Here is a 20,287-nt window from a genome sequence, read left to right as displayed (position 1 = left end):
ATATGAAGATATAACTGTGTAAGTTTGTTTGTCCACCGAATTAGCTAGGAAAACTCCGAAAAACTCTTAATTCCGGAGTAACTCTATTGGAACATTATAGAGTTGGATTATACAATACAGAAAAGTTTGGGACACAGTCACATATAACCAGCAAGCACCCAGAAATATTGTGGTCTGTGAAGCATTATATATATCGTTAAACAAATTGATTACTAACCGAACTCAGCATATCTCTAAAGTCTATTGTCATAGTAATGTATCATTCAAACTAAACTCGGTATATCTCTTAAGTCTTGATTGAAATGATTTGTCAATTCCTTTTATGACTAGAATTAAGTATGTTTGCATGTTCATCATATCTGATTAAGGATGTAATATACTACATATTTACATAAAAGAATGAATATTGTATCATCAAAATCATTAAAACTTTGAATGATCTTAAAATATGATAACTGAAACATTATAAGCAAAACAAAAATTGGGAGTCATATGGGCATATTTAAATGAATACTTCTGAGTCGCTTCAGACTAATTAAATTTCTCATAAACATATGGCAATATTTAATGATGTAACACTTCTTTATATTTATTATGCTGAGCTTTTTGGAAAGGTTAAACATTAAAATAAATATACACTTTTTTATTAGTTTCAAAACATCAAAATCTGTTATCAAATTTTTTCACAGACCAACTTTATACGCTGGGTGCTTGCTGTAGGGTACATAAATGAAAGGTGAATTACATGAGTCATGATAGTGGTAAAACAGGTGACATCAAACCTTTTTTTATATCAATATAGGATTTGTTCCATAGTCAGTATTGTGCCTGTGTTCCTACAAGGAAATTTCACATAAAACCTTGTAAAGATCAAAATATTAATTATGTATCAAAACTCACAGTAAGACTATTTCTACTTTTTTCTACCAAACATCAATAGACCAAAGTCAAAGGTTTTAAGAAAGATTTTAAGCTCAAACTCAGTATTTGATTGGTCCGAAAAAAGCTCAGAATGTACACTGACCAATGAAAATCTTGAGATCTGAGACGGATTCCAAAAACAAGTTTCCGTTTTTCCAATGAATAAAGTGAACCCATATTTTATATTTTGAAAGAAAAACTTGAAATTTTATAGCTATTTAGTGTACTAAATCACTGCATCATGTGACGTTAGAAAGGCTATTTTGTCACCCGAAGGTGCAGTAATGGGTTAACTCCTAATTAAACAAGAATTTGTAACAGAGTTACCAACGTCCCCCGCCTCAGAGAAGTTTTATATGAAGCATAAAATTGTGATATTTCAAAAGATTGAGGTATGGATCTAAGGACTTTCAGTCCAAAATTATGATCAATGCTAGATCTGCAAATGCAACAATAAATTTATTAAAGAAATAAAATGAAACACGGAATTTAGAAATCTATCATGTTAAGCTTGACCTTGACCTTGGAAGTAGGGGTGCAGGTGTTGTGCATGACATATCGTCTTATTATCATAACTATTTGTGCCAAGTATTTTCAAAATCCCTTGAACTATGAAGAAGTTATGGATCAGACACAAAATATACCCTATAACAGACTATGTTAGTCTTTGACCTTTAAGTGTGGCCTTGGAGGTAGGGACCCATGTTTTGCGCCTGACAAGTATTTTTAAAATCCCTTGATCTATGAAAAAGTTATGGACTGGACACAAAATATACCCTATAACAGACTATGTAAATCTATGACCTCTACATGTGACCTTGACCTTGGAGGTAGGGACACATGTGTTACTCATGACATATCATCTTATCATTGTGACTATTTGAGCCAAGTATTTTCAAAATCCCTTAATCTATAAAGTAGTTATGGACGGGACACAAAATATACCATATAACAAACTCTGTTAACCTTTGACCTCTAAGTGTGACCTTGACCTTGGAGGTAGGGGTGCAGGTGTTGTACTTGACATATCGTCTTATTATGTGACTATTTGTGCCTTGTTATTTCAAAATCCAGAAGAAGTTCTAGATCGAACACAAAATATACCCTAAAACAGACTATGTTAACTTTTGCCCTCTAAGTGTGACCTTGAACTTGGAGGTAGGGATGCAGGTTTGCGCATGACACATCGTCTTATTACAGTGACTATTTGTGGCAAGTATTTACAAAATCTTGTGATCTATGAAAAAGTTATGGACTGGACACAAAATATACCCTAAAACAGACTATGTTAATCTTTGACCTCCAAGTGTGACCTTGACCTTGGAGGTAGTCGACCGGTTTTTGCACATGACACATCGTCTCATTATTGTGAACAATTGTGGCAAGTATTTACAAAATCCCTTCAAAGATAAGAAAGTTATTGACTGGACACGACATATACCCTCACATAGACAATGTTGACCTTGAATGAGCAAGTGCAACCTTGACCCTGGAGGAAGGGGTCTGGTTGTTGCGCATGACATGGCATCGTCTTATTATAACAAACATTTGTGCCAAGTTATTTCAGATTCCTTTGATAAATAACAAAGTTATGGACTGGACACGAAAGTGTGACGGACAGAAGTTCCTACGAATGGACATTTATTGGGTACTTCTTTTGTTTAAAAGTACCCAAAAAGAGAACAAAAGTAACCAACAATACTGACGGAATAAATAGAATTACCCAACAAGTGTTCTCTCCTGCGCCTGAGGTACCCAACAAGTGTCCTCTCGGGCGCCCTGACAAGACAGACCGATGGAGCCTATTTCTATATCCCCCTTTTTCCTGAAGACACAGTCTGGTCAACACAAGTTACAACCCACAGTCTGATACTTTAGCATTTTGAAATTGAAATCTCTTCAAACAATAATACAAGTTGCACCTTCATTATTTAAGTATCGATCATATACAGTGACTGTGGGTAAAATGTACTGTTGAAATCCAATAAATATTTATCATAGCTAATTTTTTGGACCCTAAACTGCCAACACAGTATAATGGATACGCTAATTCTTAATTTGGAACTGGTGGATTTTGCTTTTTTTTTAATATCTTAGATGAAACACCCTTCATTTTAAAGTCTTGTTAGACATCACAAATGTGCCGTTAAGCATTTCAGAACACAAGCCATTATTGATACAGATATGAATAACACAAACTGATATTTCCTAAATATTCCAGAAAAAAATCAATTTTGATATTTTAAATATTCATTTTCTTGCCATTCTTTAAAGTTAAAAAATAAAAATTTACATGTACTATCATTCATACTCAAATGTTTTTTTTATATTAAAATGAAAGGATTCATAAAAGGAGAGAACTCACAAAGCAGAAATGAAAACAAATTAAATCTATATAATTGTTCTCCTATTATAAGCAGTGCCCCTGTTATAAATTATGTAAACTAAGTTACAAAACCGAAAAAGTAGTGAAAACATAAATAATTACCCTTTGTCTATGCTCTGTATTTGGTGTTCTATTTGATCCGGGCACTCTGCCATTTGCTACATATTGCCATGAAGGTTGTATGCCCAGTCTACTTTCAGCAGCAGACTGTGTACCATAATTTTGAGTCTGTGAATGAGACTGGTTATAGAATGAATTCTGAGAATATGCATTTGGATCTGAGTCATTCACAACCTGTTTAGAGGTACTGTATGGGTGTGATTTCACAGCGTAACTATTATCACTAGTATAGGAGGAAGTATGTGAAGTTCTAGATTCTGGATGGTTGTCCTGTTGAGTATAAAACATTCTGTTGGCAGGAATCGGGGCATTCTGAGACATTGAATGATTAACCATACCATTTTGATGGTTCTGTGGTATAGTTCCTTTATTTTCTAACCCAGAATACATCCTTTGTTGGGCTCTCTGATAACCTGAGTCTGACTGATTGGAAGAGTTCATGGTATTATTTGAGGTCACTGTTTTCACAACATTAGAATTATTATCATAACTTTGAACTGTTTGTGGTTGACCATGGTGGGACCTGGTGGGAGGGTTTTGATGGTTCCAACCCTTGCTTTGATTGGTCTGTCCATAATTCCTATTGTATTGCATATTTTGATTGGTTAACTCATTATTCCCAGACTGATTCCCAGCATGGTTTTGTCTTCTTGTTCCAGAAGGACTACTGTACAGTCTGGCTATTGCATCTTGGGTACCAAATCTATGTTGGTGTCCAGCACGGGGAGGTGTATTCACCATAGTGCCACCACTACTGTGGGAACTGTTTAACCCCTGGTCTCCGCCCCTGTAATATAAATGCCAAAACTTTACAATATTTCATGAAAAAGCTTAGAAAAACAATTTTTCTTTGATAACATTAAAATTATAAGTGTCACAGCTATGTACTACAATGTGTGGGTGGGTTCTAATTCTAAGGTTCACTAACAAACATGCACTAAGTACAACAAAAGGCGCTTATAAAAGCAAATGAATAATCTGCAAATTTATTAAATAAATAACCAATATGTGCACATAAAATATCATGAAAGTTATTATCACTTAGGTGCAGATTACGTATTTAACTTTAACAGGATTTAACCTATGACAATATAAGAACAGAAGAAATATTTGTATAAACCTCGTGAGATTAGAAACTGTATAAAATCTTGCTGATAGTCTTAAAGGTATCACTTTCATTTATACAGCAAAAAAAAAAGGGTGGGGGGGGGGGGGGGGGTAGGAGAAAAAAGTTCTTATCTTTGAATTACCAGTACTTTCTTATTTTTAATAATAAACCAATGCATAATTATACATATATTGTGAAACATTTCAAAAGTAGAAGTTATCCTTAGTTCTTTTGGAAACATATGAAATTGTGAGAAAGAGTAGTGCTATTTACTCTTTAAAGTGTAAAGGGTCACTATCATGAAAATCTCTTAGATTAGGGCCCCTGCTTTTCTCATGGTATTTTATAATATTATTGGATAATATTAAGGGCATAGACAGACAAACGGGGTAGAACCATCCTGTCACGTAAATGAAATACTGTTCTTTTTACATGTGTATGTCTAGGCTTCCTCAGAGTGTTCGGTACAAAAATGGAGAACATTATGCCAAGAACAGAAATACTAAGTGAATTCTGCAGTTTTTAAAGATCATTTTCTCAACAAAAAAGGTATATTAAAAGGATATGCACTAGTCAAGAGTAACCCTAGCAACCAATCCCAGAAGAATGTGGAGGATAGCAGGGGGAGATAAGCTTAGGATTTATTCTCTGTTAGTTCCCACACTCTCAAGTCATGACTTAGGTAGTGACCAAAATTATGCAGCACAGGATATGTCCAGCCAGCAAAATGGGGTGTATTTAATAGAGATTTTACTGTCCCCCTAGTGCCTGGCCTTTATTAAAAGAAAGTTAAAAAGTCCCTGCTATTCTCTAGGGATAGGGGAGAAGGTGTGGGTTACAATCAACAGGTCCAATAGACAGTAATACTAACAAAGCAACAACTAAAACGCTCGTCCTTTAAGATCATATGAAAAAAGCTATGCAAAGAAAAAAAGCAATAAGAAATGTAACTTTCAGCACTGAACACTGTGTGTTCCGAGGTTAGCCAAGAATTACCTATCTTCATTTTTTGTGTTCAGAGAAAAACCAAGAGTTACCTATCTTCAGTGAGGTCATGACCTTCACCTTGTTCACCTTCAGGGACCAATTCACTTTGACCTTGTAGGTCATGTAGTTTAGTATCTGAAGTGCTTTGTGAACTGTGCAAACAACATAAAACATGGTACAATATTAGACTTCATCTATATAATGGTTAGTGGTTAGTTAAAACAACATAAATTGGGTAAATGTGTAAGGAGGGATTTTTTTCTGGAAAATCATAAAAATAGCGTAATTGTAAACATATTCTGGTAATGGGTGCATAAATTGCATACTATAATTATTCAGTATACAAACCATTCTTTAGTTATGAAATATCCCTTAAGCAAAGTGCATTGACACATCTCTTTGATAGTGATAGAAATAGGTTCAAAAGATACAATCAAAATCATAATTATAAAATTTAATTACATGGTATGAAGACAATTCGTCAGAAAATTGTGATTATTTTACTTGGGTTGGATATTAAAGTCACTCCACCATTTTAAAGGTAATTTCTGATCTCTCTCCAGCTTAATTGATTGAGTAAGACATTATAAGGATGTCCAATCAGAATTTTATTACAGGCCCAAGCATGCACAAAGTAGAACCAATGACCTTTTTTTACGCTTGTTGGACCAATTCTTCACAAAAGAATTTAAAGTTACTGACGGGATTCAAACCTATGGTAAAAAAAATCATTTGTAGTCATCAACCTAAATCATTTAACCACTCAAGTTAAAAGGTGAATAAACATGTATAACAAAGGAAAATGTCTAAAATGTACATTACAACACCAAAACAACACTACGGGAAAACTAACATGCAATTATATAAGGTATGGATATACTATTATATTAACATCATATCAAATATTTTATTACTGTAAACATAAGCAAATAATTTTTCATTTTCCTTTCTTTAAAGCATTCAACAACAAACCACAACCTGACATGCAATATTAAAAAACAAACTGCTTTTTCACAAAACATTACATTCATAATTTCTTATATTTTTTTTAAAAATATTGGCATAAAAGAGCAAAGAACATTGATGTGTTTTTACATGTAGTTAATAATTTTCAATACATCTTTCTCATATATGTTAACCGGAACTTGGCAAACATGGGTTTTTACCAGCTAATCCATAGGTGCAAACAAACTTTTACCATTATAGCTTCACTGTCCTCTACCCGTCGCAAGAAATTAGCCAACCTGTTGCATTTATTTTCTAAGCTGTAACTGTGAAAGTTTGTTTGTACCTATAGATTAGCTGGGAAAAAGAGAAATATTCTTAATGCCGGAGTTAGTCTATTGTTTTATTCTTTTACTTAACCTTTATCATGATTGCAGTGACAGAACATATCCATGCAAACAGTGCAGACAAAGATCAGCTAGCACTTCTGTGCCACCTGTTCATGGTCTGCACTGTTTGCTATTCAGTCTGTACTTATTTTGAAATTTCCCTAAAAATGACATATGGTTTTGTCCATATTTAAAGGAAAAGTCCATTTAAGATATTTAGTGAGGTCAAGGTTAACAATCATAAATACCTATAATACTTCTGGGTCAATGATATTACATAACATTCCAAAAATTTTTGTCATTTTTTTTATCTTTACCAAATTTGGTTAACAAAATAATATCATGCTGTCAATATATTACAAACACCCTTCAAATATCAGCAAATATATCATATAACCAGGTAAACTGTGTTACTATAGAAATCATACAACTGTTGCTAGGCAACCAATATATTTGATAATTTTATATTTTTGTATGAGACTTCATTTTCCAAAATGCCATTTTACCATACAAAATATACAAACAACATAGTTATAAAGTTGCTTTTATAACGAATATTTTCCCTGGTAACCAAGTGTTAGGATTGTGTTACTATAGCAACCATTTCATACCTGTGAAAGGTCATTGAGTGCTGTAGAACACTAACTTTCCATACAACATTGTTTACAGTCATACTTAATGCTGAATATCTATAGAAATATTTCCATAGATTAAATAAAAAGATATTTGAATCATAACCTACTTTTTTACTCAGATACTAATTCCTTTATATAATTATTGAAGTTTAATTGCATTATACAGACTTATCATTCTTCCATATCAAACAGGATTATCTACTCTTTACACAAGAGCTAGAAAAACCTGTCTTACACCTCCCATGTAAGACAGGATGTGTGCTTTAAAAAATGTCATTTCCGTGCGTTTTTTTTTTTTAATGAACTGCGTTCTTTGAATGACATAATTTTACTGTTATGAATGAAGCACTAAATTCATTTGCTACTTTAAGAAAATAGTACTTAATAAAAATATAAGTTCCTGTAATTTCTTTCCAAATTATGAGTAACATGCAATATGCAAGTAAAGTAATCAAACACCAGATGTCGTCAAAGACAGGAATATCTAGCTCTTGGGTAATTGTAAAGCAGAAACTCAGCAGAGCCTCATTACAACTGTAAACAGTTACCCTCAAGCTAGATATTCCGGTCTGTACGGCAGCCAGTGTGAGATCCTTATATGAGCCGCGTCATGACAAAACCAACATACTGGGTTTGCGACCAGTATGGATCCAGACCAGCCTGCGCATCCGCGTAGTCTGATCAGGATTCATGCTGTTCGCTATCAGTTTCTCTACTTGCTATAGGATTTGTAAGCAAACAGCATGGATCCTGATCAGTCTGCACGGATGCGCAGGCTGGTCTGGATCCATGCTGGTGGCAAACCCATTATGTTGGTTTTGTCATGACGCGGCTCATATGACTGACATATCAAAATGTGTTACTATCGTATAAAAAGATTAAGATCATGCCTGTCTGTTTCCTTCAACAATGTCCATAAAATAATTAAAACTCTGATAAAGTAATATAAACTTTGATAAAATAATGAATAATTTTGATAAAATAAATTAAATTTGAACATCAAAACAAAACAAAAATTGACAATGCATATAATCCCAAATAATCATCTGTAAGGATTATATTTGAAAATGTCATCAATAAAGTGTGCAAGATAAAATAAAACAATATATCAAAATTACAAATAATATTGTGCACATTACATAATAACCAATTGTTTTCAATAATTTATTCTCTACAATATTTTAAATCTGACCAATAATGAGGATTACAGACCATAGGATTTGTTCATAAGTGGGTTTCTAAAACAATATTTATACAAGATAACCAACCTGTTCATATTTCTGTTATCAGTCATAGTGTTTCTAGCATCTATGGCATCTATTGGCTGAAAATACAAGAACACAAACAAGTAGTGAAAAAGCAACAGACTTCATAGTAGAATTTGTAAAGTATTTACAAATTACAAGTTTTTTTATAAACAGAAGATCTTTTTTCAAGCTATTACTGTAACATTTTCAAATTTATATCTAAATTTTAGTTACAGAACACAATGACTTAATTCAATGAATCTGCAACCAGTAAAGATAAGATTAATGTCAAAATGAACAACAAAAATTGCTGACATTTCCAAAAAGCAGTGACTAAAATAGGCTGCTTATTACTTGTTTTAATACTGAAATCTTGTAAGAAGCAAATGCACAAGTTCACAAAACAGTTGATTAGATACACAGCAAAGGCATCCTAACCAAATAATTACAATTTTAACGCTTGAAAAATACTGTGTCAAAAATATACTTTATGGTTATGAAATCCAGTTTAAAGTGAAACAAAAGACACATTAAATGGCATATCTTTCCATAGTTATGACTATTTTAACACTAGCTTCATTCTAATACTTTGTGTGAATTTTCTTGTCCTAAAGATTGCTGAAGACATGACAAGTGTCATCAGGCATATAAAAATTATGACGCTTTAAAAAGCTACAATAAGTTACTCTGCTCCATTCTTTTAGCTGTTCCAATTGTTAAAAAGTTTTTTCTTATTAGTATCTAACTATTACACATACACAAAAAAAAATTGTAAATATTAAAATAAGGGTGCATTTCATAATTTTGCTACATAATGTGTTATAATTAAGCTATTCAATCAATCACTTAATATATCAAATGATTAAACCATTTCAATTATTAGCAATTCATTTGAATGTTGAGTTTGAATGTAAGCTCAGTTATGTAAAAAGCTACCAACTTAATAGATCCACTCAAAAGTCAAAGTCCTGAAATTAACCAATACTGATTTCTTATACAAGAAGTAATGGCTGTTACCCCAGTAGGGCTTGGTACAATGAGCCATGTTTTAGAAGTGAAACACCTTACCCACAAAGCACTGCTTCCCATATTTAAAATATTTTGGTGAGATTATTATGGAATATAATGTATTAACCTATAGCTCTTCAGCGCTTCTTATGTAAAATTCTTCCAAGTATAATTTCCAATAACCGTAAATTATACCATACCCAGACTATGGTATAATTTTCAGTTTTGAAGATCGAAGGAGTAAGTGTTTCTGGGCGGAGCTATAGGTTAAAACAGATACACCATTGGTGCGTTGACGATTTCTGGGTTTGCGTAAATTATACCATAATCACGTGACCTTTCTTATGCAACCTCACTCGACTTCGTCTCGTGAGGTTAAGGCATAAGAAAGGTCACGTCGTCTCGTGAGGTTAAGGCATAAGAAAGGTCACGTGATTATGGTATAATTTACGCAAACCCAGAAATCGTCAACGCAGCAATGGTATATCTATTACGTAAAAGAGCAAAAACCTTGGTTTGATAACTTTATATATAATCTTCAACGATTCTGAATACTATATGCTGTATAATATTGTGTGACAGTAAAATCCCTTCACATGGTGATTACTTTTTTCTGAATAGTTACATGACTTAAAGCTAAGCTAAATGCCCATAAGCCTACCTTTCAAAAATAAATCATCCATTATAGAAAGTAATCAACCCCTCTCCCCCCCCCCCCCCAAAAAAACAAAATCAGGATTGTCCCCCTTTTCTATTGCATTTTCATCAATTGCATTTTCATATTGTTATGGTTATATGACACAATATTTTTAGCATTATCCATATTAAGTCAGCCATAAAATGCCTATCTGTTCATTATTTTAGACCCCCTTATCCTGCTGACTATCTGAAATGGATTTGCCCAGCTTTGAAATTGGAACAGTCCATTCAAAGTTTAAGGGGTTTCAATATAATATGCAAATACAAAAATAGAGCCTGGGCAGACTGTACGATTGTTAACAAACAAACACTGTTTTGTAAGACAAAAATGTTATCATCACACACCGAAACCAAAACAAACACACATTAAGTGAAAAACCCACCACACAACCCATGATACTTCTTTATAGCTTGGAACCAAAAACTGTCATTCACTTAAATAGTACCAGGGCTGTATTGTATATGTCATGAGAACTCAGAAATAATGAACAATTTCTCATTAAAGCACCCTGCCATTAAATTATAGATAATGTTTGAAGCAAAAAAATAACAACTCCCAAGGTCATATCATGATGATGAACTTTGTGTATAAACCATCAACACAATATACACAGAGCTCATGATGTGAATGACAGATGATATGCGATCTAAAAAAAAAAACATATACGTTTTCAAATAATCTCTTTAACAAAATATGCTGCCATGTGCTTTTCAAGCTAAATTTAACTCTTAATAATTAATATTTTGTCTATAAAACTTTGTTAAATTTGTCCATAAAGTATGTTCCCCCTAAAGTTTCCCTATTATTCAAAGCACAGAAACAGCCCATGCCCTTACACACTGTATACCTTGAACACTGCAGTGGGTGGGGGGTGATACCCATGAATAGGACTGGTAAAAGTCTGATAGCGTGGGGAATTTTTGGGTTCATAAAATAAATGGTTTTCATGAAATTGTGGAATACTTCTGATATCAGCTGTGAAATGCTGTAAAAAAAGATACATAAATGTATATTTATGCGTAATTTCTTGAAATCTTAATTTATTGAAACCTTCAACATATTATTCCTTACAAACATTTGCAATTTCTTTTGACAACAAATACAACATATGTAAAAATCAATCAGTCAGTATGTAAAATATGCTTTAGAGAATAGTCAAACTTATAAAAGTCACCAACTTGCAATGTTTCTGTCTTTTCTGCACTTGTTTTTTGTAATGCCAATGGTTAACATATAGAGGAAATTGAGTGTAGGTTCAATACTAAATTATTGAACCAGTTGAATACTACCTCAGATTTATCTCTTATTGCTGGAAAGCAAGGTATGGATAAGAACCAAGGTACCAGAATAATAATCTGACAAGTCTGTGTACAAATTTAGCGTCCTATATATAAATGTCCTACCACAGACCAAGGAATTACAAACATTTATAAAGAGATTAATGACAAAGATGTCTTTACATTTACTAGAAGAGTACAAGTTTATGCTAAAATGTCAAATGCCTAAAAATGATGAATGAATATCTACATAAAGTTTATACAAAGCCTTGTAAAATCTTCTCATTAACAGTCCATTCATATATCCTAAATCTTCAGGTTTTAAAATGGAGGAGAGTTTGCTTAAAGTTAGGTATCAAAATGTGATTTGAGGTAGCAGTGCGAGGATACATTGGAAATGAACAAAGAATATATTACAGTATAAAAAAATATTTTTACCTTTGGATGAGATGATATGGTATTGTTATATTGCTGGGGGTAGGACTGGTGATTCTGACCACGCCTTGCTAAGCTGTAATATATTTGAATAGCAGAATATGTAATTATGTCATAATAGTTTATTATTTTTGTCTAAAATATAAGAAAGAAAATAGGATTCAAAGCTACCACCTCACAATAAATAAATCTATTCTTTACCTTCTCACCAACCAAAAAACATTGAATAGGTTTATCAAATATTTATAAAGAGAATGTCATAATATGTGATACACCTTTCAGTCCTGGATTGCAGACTAGTAGAACCTTTTTTTTCCAATTGGTGATATATGATATTTTCTGCATTTTTGTCTGCTCTATGTCTCTTGAGTTTTGTCTAAGTATCTATATATATTTTTGTTAAACAGATATAACAACATGAAACTTGAAATGTGTAGAGTCGATACTTTTGTAAATAGAGCTTTTCATTTCAAACTGCACTTAAAGAATTGCACAATAATAATTTTGGTCAATTCACAAAAAAAAATTATCCTTGCTGAAAATATAGCTTGCAGAATAAGCATCATACCTGCCAGAATCACTGTAGTAACCCCCTGATTTATTGGTTTGTCTGTGAACTGGTTCAGGGGTTCTCTCCAGGTAGAGTTGTCTGTAGACTGGTGGCTCTTCTGAGGTATACCCTGTTTTACCACCCTGCTCCAAGTCACTATAAATACATCAAACTTATATTTTAATTTTACATTTCTAAATCTCTCATATTCAGTGTAAAAATCTGTACAGATACAAATTTATCATCTTGTACTATGTGTGATTCATATTCTACAATACAAGAGTTAGAAAGTTAGAACTTTATTTTACAAAGAACAATTTTCTAAATTTATTCAACTTGGATTTAGCACAGGATTTCCACATTTCTTTTCACACAAAAAGGAGCGATTACCCATTATACATAAGGAACTAATTGCACTCTACCAGTATTTTCTGGTTCTTCACCAATGAAATACCAATTTCTCTATATAAATAAAAAACATCAGGCGTACTCAGTACTGAGTTAGTGCTTGAAATCCAGGCCCTAAACTGGGGCAGCTACTATATTCTACATATCCTTGCTTGTCAAAGTAAAAATATGAGGTTATACTGTAGATAATTTATAAAAGGAAAACTTACGGAATAGATTTTCTTTTAGGAGATCTATATCTTCTCCTATTGTTTGGAGAATATTTCACTTTAAATGCCTCAGCCTTTGTCCTTAAAAAAAAACAGTGTAAGTGAATGACAGAAGGAAGGGAAACAGGTAAAAAATATGTCCCAACACAACCTTGGACACCACTATAAATCTGTTTTATCATAAAGGCTCTGTTAATATGTTGATCAGTGAATTTATAAAAATACTTTTTTTATGAAATTAATTTATGATTGTCACACTACAAAATTTACACACACAGCAAAAGTTCTTATTTAAAGAATTGACATGTGAACACAAAATAATTATCAGGACTGGCCCTTACAGAAAAGTTTTAAGAATTAATTTCCCTGACCTTATATGATACATTTGAATACAGGTTTTCTACGTTTGCTTTTTTTACGCAGGATTTGTTAAACTGTAAAGAAATTAATTTACTTACTCTACATTAACATATGGTATTTCTCTTAATTGTTCCTCTGTCATTTCATCTGCTGGCTCTACAAGGTCAAATTCTATATGTTGACGTAGTTCTTCAGGCGGTCTTTTACTGTTTCCTGGCGACTTGCTGCGCCTACGTCGCATCTTCTTCTGACGTGACTCACCTAGCGGTGCCGAATGTATGGACGGTATTGACCTACAAAACAGTGATTTAGTTTGCACAAATTCATATTTGTTTGATTGTGCTGGAAGCAATAACCTTATTTTTAAACATTCTCGAATCTGTTCCTGGAACAAACCAGTTCTAAGCTTTGAGTTGTAATTTTCTTGCTCATGGAAACAATAGCTGGCCCCTGACAGAGTTTGAACCCACACAATTAGCAATACTTTGATTTCTAGTCCTATACGTTCAGAACTCCCAGACAGAGATCAATTTCTTAAAATGCTAAATTGCCAATGCCACCTGTAAAGACCAGGCTGTATAGAGTAAGTTCCTAAATTTTATCATATTTAAAACCCATCAAACTCGTAATGTGCAATTGCAAGTTTAATCCTTACCACCCTTAACATCTAACTGGTCTAAGTGGCTACGCAATTGTTTGTACCTTCAAATTAATCCATTCATAATATATATGTTTTAATTTCTTATCTTAAGATTCAAACGCAACAATTTAACTATGTAATATATATAAATCATGTCTTTGTTCAAATTTCGATTGACTGGCATTGATTTTATTGTTTCTGTTTAATAAAACACTACAGATTGTATAAATCACACAGAAAAGTTATCTTATTTGTTGGACTTTAAGGGGCCTTCACTGACATCCAAAAGTAATGAAGAAATATACACAGAATTTAATTGAAAATTGTTTTTTTTGTGCTATTCCTAGACCTATTTAAGTGAAAGCCATTGCAAATGCTTTTCAATTTTGGGTCAAAAGGAACATTAATCTAAGTTAATTCATGCCAAAAAATCTCAGTGGAGTCCCTTTAAGCTATCAATACATCAACATTTAATACAAATCATACAGTAACTCGTTCAGCCATATTTTATGTAAGTTGCTCCAAAGCACTGTGCCCACTGTGGTAAAGACATAGGAAAGAAGATATATTCAATGAATTTTGAGAAGAAATAAGGTTGACATACCCATTTGGTCTATTTTCTTTGCCAGGGAGATATATACTGTAATAGAAATGTCATTTAATACCATTAACTAATTCATCTTTTTTATAACAGACTTGAAAAGCATACTGGATTCACAAACAATCTTAAACATTGTTAACAAGTAATTTGTATAATGTAGAATTAAGTAAGTTCAAAAAGGCCCATAACTCTGTCAAAAATCCATGTAAGAGTCATAAGCCTTGGGCAGTCACCTCCTATAATGCTCTCAAATAAGTGTGTAAAGTTTCAACCCATTCCCTTCAGTAGTATGGAAATACCAACATGCATGCAAAAAATTAAACAAAATGTGACCCAGACGCCTGGGTGAGAACAATTAGCTGAGCTTAAAAAATTTTTTTAGTGAATATATTGCCACAGTTTTAGCTTTGAAACTTTAACACTTACTTTTGCATGGCTGATTGCCATTCTGTTTCAAATTGATCAGTTCCTACACTCTTTGCTTTTCTCTGTCTGGCTTTAAAATTGGGGGAGATATCTGACTCACTACCAGAATCAATCTCTCTCCTAGAATATATAAACGTTATGTCAGAAATCATGATACAAAACAATGGGTTTGAATCAATCAATTTCATAATGAAGAATCTTTATATAATTACTTTTTCAAGGTGAGTGAAATGCAATTTAGGAGAGCTTGTGCTACTAAAATTCTTGTTTAAGAATTAACAAGTCCATAAGCTATTGATTTACATACTTGCCACCAATATGACAGACAAGATAAAAAAACAAAATGCGAAAGTTGGGCTAAAATATATGAACAATTTCAAATATTAAATGTTTCACCTCCTTCTCCTTGTGAAAGACACATCACTTTCATTGTCAGATCCCTTCCTGCTGCTAGGGAAATACCTGAAATATACCAATACAGGCCATAAGAGTAACGGTCATAATTTACATCCTACTATAATATACCATGCAGATAATAGATTAATATTATATAAGAACACCTGTATTTTTAAGGATATTCTGAATATCTGAAAACATTTTGTTATGATATGTAGAAGTATCCATATTAAACTGGAGATCAAATCTGTGTAAGTTTAAAACTTTTATTTCTATCCATGACAATAAGCTTAAACATATATTGTATTTATCTACGCTTAACAGCTAAAACAAATTTTTGGAACTTACATTTATCACTTTCCAGTCAACTTCCTGGAACTAACCAGTACTGGTGTCATATGAAGAAACATGATTTTGACATGAGTAGGACTCGAACTCATAATTGCTACACATTTACCACTAGGCCACCACTCCTCCTTAATTTTGACAATTACACTATCTTAATTGTATAATGTATATAATAGATGTTTTTTATCCTTTTTCCTTCTTACCAAATTAGTTAATTAGTTAAGTTGGTTTAAAACTACCCATATCATAAAATGTAAAGTAATTATAAAACCACATCACAAAAAAATATCAATCACTAATATTAAATTTTTTTATTTCATTTTGAACTGAAAAAGAAAAGAAAAAACCCAATCTCTTTGAATGATTTGCAAGAAAAAGAAAATATTCAAGTCAAAACATTTTACCCACTGGTACAAGTATAAAGAATATAAATATACTTTTTTCCATAATTTAGAGCTAAATATTAATAATAATAAAATGTATAAAAATATTTTTAAAATGCACCAGTTATTTTACCGAGCCTTTCAAATATATGATATACAATGTCTTACCATTTAAACAATTGATATTATCACTGTAAAATATAAACCAATTATGATACACGTTCATATATTTTAGGAAATATACATGTATTATTATATACTGAGATTTACATGGGATCTAAGATTGATATAGTCATTGGGTTTATAGGTTAAAAAGACTTAGATTAAGATGTTCCATTGGAAATATAAGTTTTTCACCAGTTTAGATAACACAATAGCACATTGTCTTGTTAACATTAATTAAATGTCAGTCAATCTTTCCTTACTACAACTTCACCGAAATTTCCAAATACATCAAACTTCCAAACAATTATACACGCAGTTATTAATCATTCTAAATTGGGTTAAATTTCAAGTAGGATAATACTAACTACACTACTGCATACACATGCAGAGCTGATACAAGATCAGTGCAACACCACTACTGCAGAATAGGTGTTGCACCACTTTAACCTGACAGGGTATTACACCACTATTGAAAAAATAGGTGTTACATCACTAATTAATTTTGTAACAGGCATCACACCACTATAACACTTCTACACTATACACTCACTGTCTACGCCTGATACTTCCATGTGCACTGCTGCGTGAGTCACTATCATATCCAGACCGTCTCGTGACCGAGTAACGGTCATAAGCACTCATCTTGATTTGATACCCTCTGAATACAGTAATAATGATTTTTCATGAAGGATTTCAAAAACACTTGAAACGTGTCAATAGGGCAAACATGCCCCCACATTCCACTGTATCGTCAGTCTACGGATGAACAGCATGACAGACGGCTAAGGTCATTTTTATACATCTCCAAGTAATGGTGGGATAAAAAGTGTATAGTATGTGTATATTCAAAAATCACTTTTTTTTTTAAATCTAGAAAAAGTAATTTTCTGAAAAAAAAATTACTATAAAGCAAATCTATAAATATAAACATAATTATACTCTATCACAACATTGTTTTTTTTGTACCTGTGAAAAAATCATACAACATCAAAAGCATTGACTCAAATCTGCAGGGAAAATTAAAGTATCTTATCTTATCAAAGTATTAACTGCTTAAAACCATCATATAATTTTATCAAACTGTTAATATCACTACATGAAGGCAATAAATGAGCCGTGTCACGACAAAACCAACATAATGGGTGTGCGACCAGCATGGATCCAGACCAGCCTGCGCACCCGCACAGTCTGATCAGGATCCATGCTGTTCGTTTTCCAACCATATTACAAGTAGAGAAACTGATAGCGAACAGCATGGATCCTGATCAGACTGCTTGGATCACATGCTGGTCAGGATCCATGCTGGTCGCAAACGCACTATGTTGGTTTTGTCGTGACAATTATGTTTCCTTTCTCTCATGAAGCTGGTCATTTTGGGATATGGAAAAGTTATGTTCATTGGAAAATAAAGAAATAAAACTACATGTACTCAACTTAAATTTATATAGGTTATATGAATAATAATATTTATATCTTTAATCAAGGTTTAACAATGTTTTGTACTGATGTAAGTTGAAATAAAATCTAAACAAATCCTTCTTTTAGTCTGTTGCTCATTACTATTTCAATAAAAATATTATTATTGAAACCACTTCATGGCCTTGTACTTAAAATATCACTGGAATAAAGTGTTTAAATCTTCATTCATGTTTTCCTAGGACGCCAAAATTATTACACACAGAGTGCTTGGTGTCTAAATATTGAATGATTACCAAACAAAGTTAACAAACTGCAACTAAAAATGTGTTATGTGCTCGATGGATATCGCAAAATGTTGAGCTATCAACCAACAATATCAAAACACTACCACTATGAGATACCTATTGTACTTTTAGTAAGCATCTTCCATTCATTTATATTGATACAGAAGTCATTAAATAAAATTCTAAACATAAAACACCATTCAAATTTTCAGGCATGCATTCCACTATCTGCAACAAGCACTATAACACACTGGGACACAAGGACATTGGCAGTCAAGTGTTTGCATTAACATATTTATCTGGTCATACTATTATTTGATTACTTAATTTTCTACAGATCTGCTATAAAATGTAAAAAATTTCAAACAATTTGCCATTTTAAGCCTCAGTGACCTGATAATTATCAAACGATAGAGGTCTCTATACAAATGTAGTACATGTATCATAACACTTAAATGTCTAAGATATCAGACAGAACATGAACTTTGAATTTGTATATAATAAATGGTGAGCGATGGAAGCTCGACTTTTTTATTGCTTGCCAATAAAAAAAGTTTTTGCAGTAAAAGGCAATACAAGAATCTCTGTATTTTTAAAGTGAACTAGTTGTTTGATACCCTTGAATATTACAGCAATGTTTATATGACATAATTTATGGTAAAGTGAACAAGTGGATAGGAATGAATTTTTTTAGATTTTTTAAGTTTTTTAGTGCTTGCCTATAATACAAAACATTGACAGTTAAGGGCCATAATTCAAATAAAATCTTTGACAGAATTACCTTCTCCTGGACATGTTTGGGAATCATGATTGTAAACAAGACTTCCAACTTTCAAATTAATATCTCAAACAGTTCAGTCAAAAAGTGGACTGGTACTAAAAACTTAACCAAGATTCTAAGTCGATAAAAGGCCTTAATTTTTAAAACAAATCCTTGACAGAGTTACCTTCTCTTGCGTACAGATGGGGGTAATGATGTGAAATAGCATTAAAAGTTTCAAAGCAATATCTCAAAGGGTTAAGGCAATAAGTGGATTTTACCCATATTCAATGTATTTTCTAAGTCAAAAAGGGGCATAATTCTGTCAAAAACCTTGACAGAGTTATGTCCTCTTGTCTGTTGATGAAGGTCGTGATGGTAAACAAGTATGGTCAGTTTCAAAGCAATACCTCCAATGGTTTTGAAATAAAGTGAGGTGGTACAAAAAAACTTAACCAAGCTCAATACACTTTCTAAGTCAAAAAAGGGCCATAATTCTGTCAAAAACCTTGACAGAGTTATGTACTCTTGTCTGTAGATGGAGGTTATGATGGTGAACAAGTATGGTAAGTTTCAAAGCCATACTTGTAATACTTCTGAAATAAAGTGGGGTGGTACGAAAAACTTAACCAAGGTGTGACGCCAACGCCGACGCCGACGCCGGGGCGAGTAGGATAGCTCCCCTTTTCATAGAAAAGTCGAGCTAAAAAGGACAAAATGACAAAAATAATTATGAAACATTGAGAAATAAATTGACTAAATTTAATTGAGACAATAACATTCTCATGGAAAAAATTTAAATAGCTAATTACTTTATAAATTCACTTCAAATGCAATTTTTGTCCAGTTTTTGGACTATACACCATACAACACTATAAATCTAGGGTCACACAACCACTGCATCACAACAACATCAAGTAACTTACTTATTCCTGGTACCTCCATCACTATCATACCCTTGTCTATATGGTCTAACCATGGAATAAAATAATAGACAATGTATACCATATAACCTTAGTTTATACAGGTATCTAAAGCATAATCATACCCTTCTTATATAGTCTGACCATGGAATCAAATAATAGGCAATGTATACCATATAACCTTAGTTTATACAGGTAACTAAAGCAAAGTCATACCCTTGTCTATATGGTCTGACCATGGAAGAAAATAATAGCCA

The 20,287-nt window shown here is 32.6% G+C and overlaps 1 protein-coding gene across 1 annotated transcript in view; it reads right to left on the bottom strand.

The window, feature by feature from the left end:
- Positions 1-20,287, bottom strand: part of LOC132717535 (band 4.1-like protein 4A) — a gene marked incomplete at its 5' end in the record, with an annotated part of 38,018 nt that overhangs the window by 2,357 nt on the left and 15,374 nt on the right. The window contains 13 exon segments of the mRNA XM_060701022.1: positions 3,410-4,214; positions 5,573-5,674; positions 8,760-8,815; positions 11,294-11,431; positions 12,162-12,234; positions 12,727-12,864; positions 13,326-13,406; positions 13,784-13,978; positions 14,930-14,965; positions 15,353-15,472; positions 15,749-15,814; positions 17,195-17,302; positions 20,034-20,078. Coding sequence (XP_060557005.1) covers positions 3,410-4,214; positions 5,573-5,674; positions 8,760-8,815; positions 11,294-11,431; positions 12,162-12,234; positions 12,727-12,864; positions 13,326-13,406; positions 13,784-13,978; positions 14,930-14,965; positions 15,353-15,472; positions 15,749-15,814; positions 17,195-17,302; positions 20,034-20,078 — 1,963 coding nt within the window.

Source organism: Ruditapes philippinarum, unplaced genomic scaffold (genome assembly GCF_026571515.1).
Source record: "Ruditapes philippinarum isolate M1 unplaced genomic scaffold, ASM2657151v2 ctg5683_1_1_1_1, whole genome shotgun sequence".
Taxonomy (NCBI): Eukaryota; Metazoa; Mollusca; class Bivalvia; order Venerida; family Veneridae; genus Ruditapes; species Ruditapes philippinarum.
The sequence above is the reverse complement of the archived record's forward strand: the minus strand, read 5'-3'. Positions and strand labels throughout refer to the sequence as shown.